Source organism: Sinocyclocheilus anshuiensis, unplaced genomic scaffold (genome assembly GCF_001515605.1).
Source record: "Sinocyclocheilus anshuiensis isolate Anshui unplaced genomic scaffold, SAMN03320099.WGS_v1.1 scaffold2322, whole genome shotgun sequence".
In the NCBI taxonomy this organism is placed as follows: Eukaryota; Metazoa; Chordata; class Actinopteri; order Cypriniformes; family Cyprinidae; genus Sinocyclocheilus; species Sinocyclocheilus anshuiensis.
The window spans coordinates 464,575-467,025 of NW_015556110.1; the positions used below are offsets into that span (position 1 = coordinate 464,575).

At 34.9% G+C, this 2,451-nt stretch overlaps 1 protein-coding gene across 1 annotated transcript in view; it reads right to left on the bottom strand.

Annotated features, from left to right (window-relative positions):
* The window catches only part of ift172 (intraflagellar transport 172), a 29,090-nt gene that overhangs the window by 12,426 nt on the left and 14,213 nt on the right, over positions 1-2,451 (bottom strand). The window contains exons 32-33 of the mRNA XM_016470745.1: positions 1,874-2,054; positions 371-468 (exon numbers count right to left, since the gene is read on the bottom strand). Of these exons, the coding sequence (XP_016326231.1) occupies positions 371-468; positions 1,874-2,054 (279 nt within the window). The remainder of the gene's footprint in view (positions 1-370; positions 469-1,873; positions 2,055-2,451) is intronic.

Here is a 2,451-nt window from a genome sequence, read left to right on the forward strand (position 1 = left end):
AGTGGGCCTTGAACTGACTATGCAAAATGTTTCTCTTTTTCTTCCCAGGGAAGACAGCGAAGAAGCCTTTGATGTTTTCCCACAAGTCATTAAAAATAGGAAAATTATCAGTGGAGACAGATTTACTGCGTGTCTGCGTGTTAATGAGCTGCTCATTATGGATTTAATTTAGGATAAAAAGCTGCCATGTTCTAATAAAGGAGGGAAGCCAATCCGAATGTAGTTCAGAGCTTCTAGTTTTTCTGCACAACTGCAGAGCCCTAGTTTCTGAAGAACAATAAACATGGGAAGATTTTCTGACACAGCAAATGAGACACATATGAAAGTAAGACGAGAAAAAAAGAAACAGATAGTAAAGGAGTTCTTTTACCAGTTGCCCTCGCTTTCATATTCCTTTTGAAGGACACTCAGCTTGCTGGGCAAATAGTCTTTACAGATCCGTATTGCATCAGTCCACATCCCAGCATCCTGGATAAGAGAAATATGGTTTTTCAAAGCCTGCATAACTTAATATTCATATGTAGCTAATAAGAAGAAATCTTACATTTGTTCGTACAAAGCTTTTAATATGCAAACTAAAAAAATTATTTTTAAATATAATCGTGATCAGTTTTACAGTCTTCTGTAATTTTATTAATTTAATGTCAATTTAACTGTTGGCTCTATTCCTGTCATGATTTAAAGTTGGAATTATTTTGGTTTAATTTTTTTTTATTAATTTACAATTTAACATACTAATTCAGTTCAATTATGTAAAATTAAAAATGAATTATGTAAAAAAAAAAATAATAATCTTCATATGGTCTAAATAATTAGGGGTTTTTCTAAAGAAAGATCATGTACAATTGAGAAAAACAATGAAAAATTAATGGATAGTTTTTACAGTCAGATAAAATATCATTAAAATGAATTATAAAACATCTCCTTTTGTGTTTGACCCCAATCACATGGATTTGGAACAACATGACACCCTCAAATTACATTTTTGGGTGAACTATCCATTAAAAGTTTGGTAAAACTTAAACTTCTAAAAGTAGCTATCCTGATTTTTCTTAAAAATGTTCAGAAAGTTTAGATCTCTGTGTGCTTCATGGTGATGATGACTACAGCATGGTTGTTGTTAAAGGCATCTGTAGCCGGGTTTCCATCCAAAGTTGCGAATTTAACTTATGCGCAAAATTGAAATATCGCATTAAAACATTTGCGAATAAGCACCGTTTCCATCCAATGAATCAAAGAGAACAAAATCGTCACTTCCTGGTAGAACTGGCACTAGGCTATATATCACTATGAAAAGTAGGAGAAACCCCTGAATATAATAATTTTCATAGGCCTATATAATAAATTACTTGCGCCTCAGAGCGAGCAGACAAAACAAAATAAATGCGGTCATTGCTTTCAGAGGTGGATGCTGCGGTTTGGGAACACAGTCGTGTAACAGTTCTGGGAGGCAATTACACAGAAATATGTTGATGACAGACTTTTCTCGGACATTTCAAAATGACCATAACATTTCAGATACTGAGGAATGAGATTGGTCCACTGGTTAGGTTTTGCCGTCCCATTGCGCAGTCGCATGACTTTTTTGATGCGCATGGAGGAATTTACTCGGCAAATGCGTTTCCATCTCCTTTTATTCGCATTAACCCTTTTTCATACAAGTCAAAAACCACCTCAAGCGAGCGTAAAAACTTTTTTGCGAATTAAGGGATTTTTATTCGAAATTTGCCGTTTCCATCACTCGTTTCTCATGCGATACTTCAAAATGCACATAAAAACAGGGTGATGGAAACAAAGCTAATGACATTTTACTACAGTAAAGAAAATTTTAGTTTTATTGTCTATGTACAGATTACGCTTTAAGGACTCTTACTTTGTAGTATTTAATTGCTAGCTCTGGCCTTTGGGCCCGGAGAAGGAAGGCCTCAGCTTTTTGGAATTCCTTCTGGTCAAAACAGAACTTGGCCTGGCTCACTAGAATGTCTGCCACACTTTCCGGATCATGAGCCTCTGCCACTCTCTGGGCATTACTCCAGTCCTTGTTATGGATGTGCCTGCAATAGAAACAGAGACACGGTCACCCATATTTTAAATATAATTTTAAAAAAATCTATGATAAAATGTATATACAATGACCACACAGTCAGTTGGATTAAAGATACTGAAACCATTATGTAAAACCAAAATATGGACCGACATATCTTTTACATTTACATTTACATTTAGTCATTTAGCAGACGCTTTTATCCAAAGCGACTTACAAATGAGGACAATAAAAGCAGTCAAAACTAACAAAAGAGCAACAATATATAAGTGCAAATGACAAGTCTTGGTTAGCCTAACGCAGTACATGTAGCAAGGTATATATATATATATATATATTTTATACACACACACACATATACACACACACACACACACACACACACACACACACAAAGAAAAACAAGT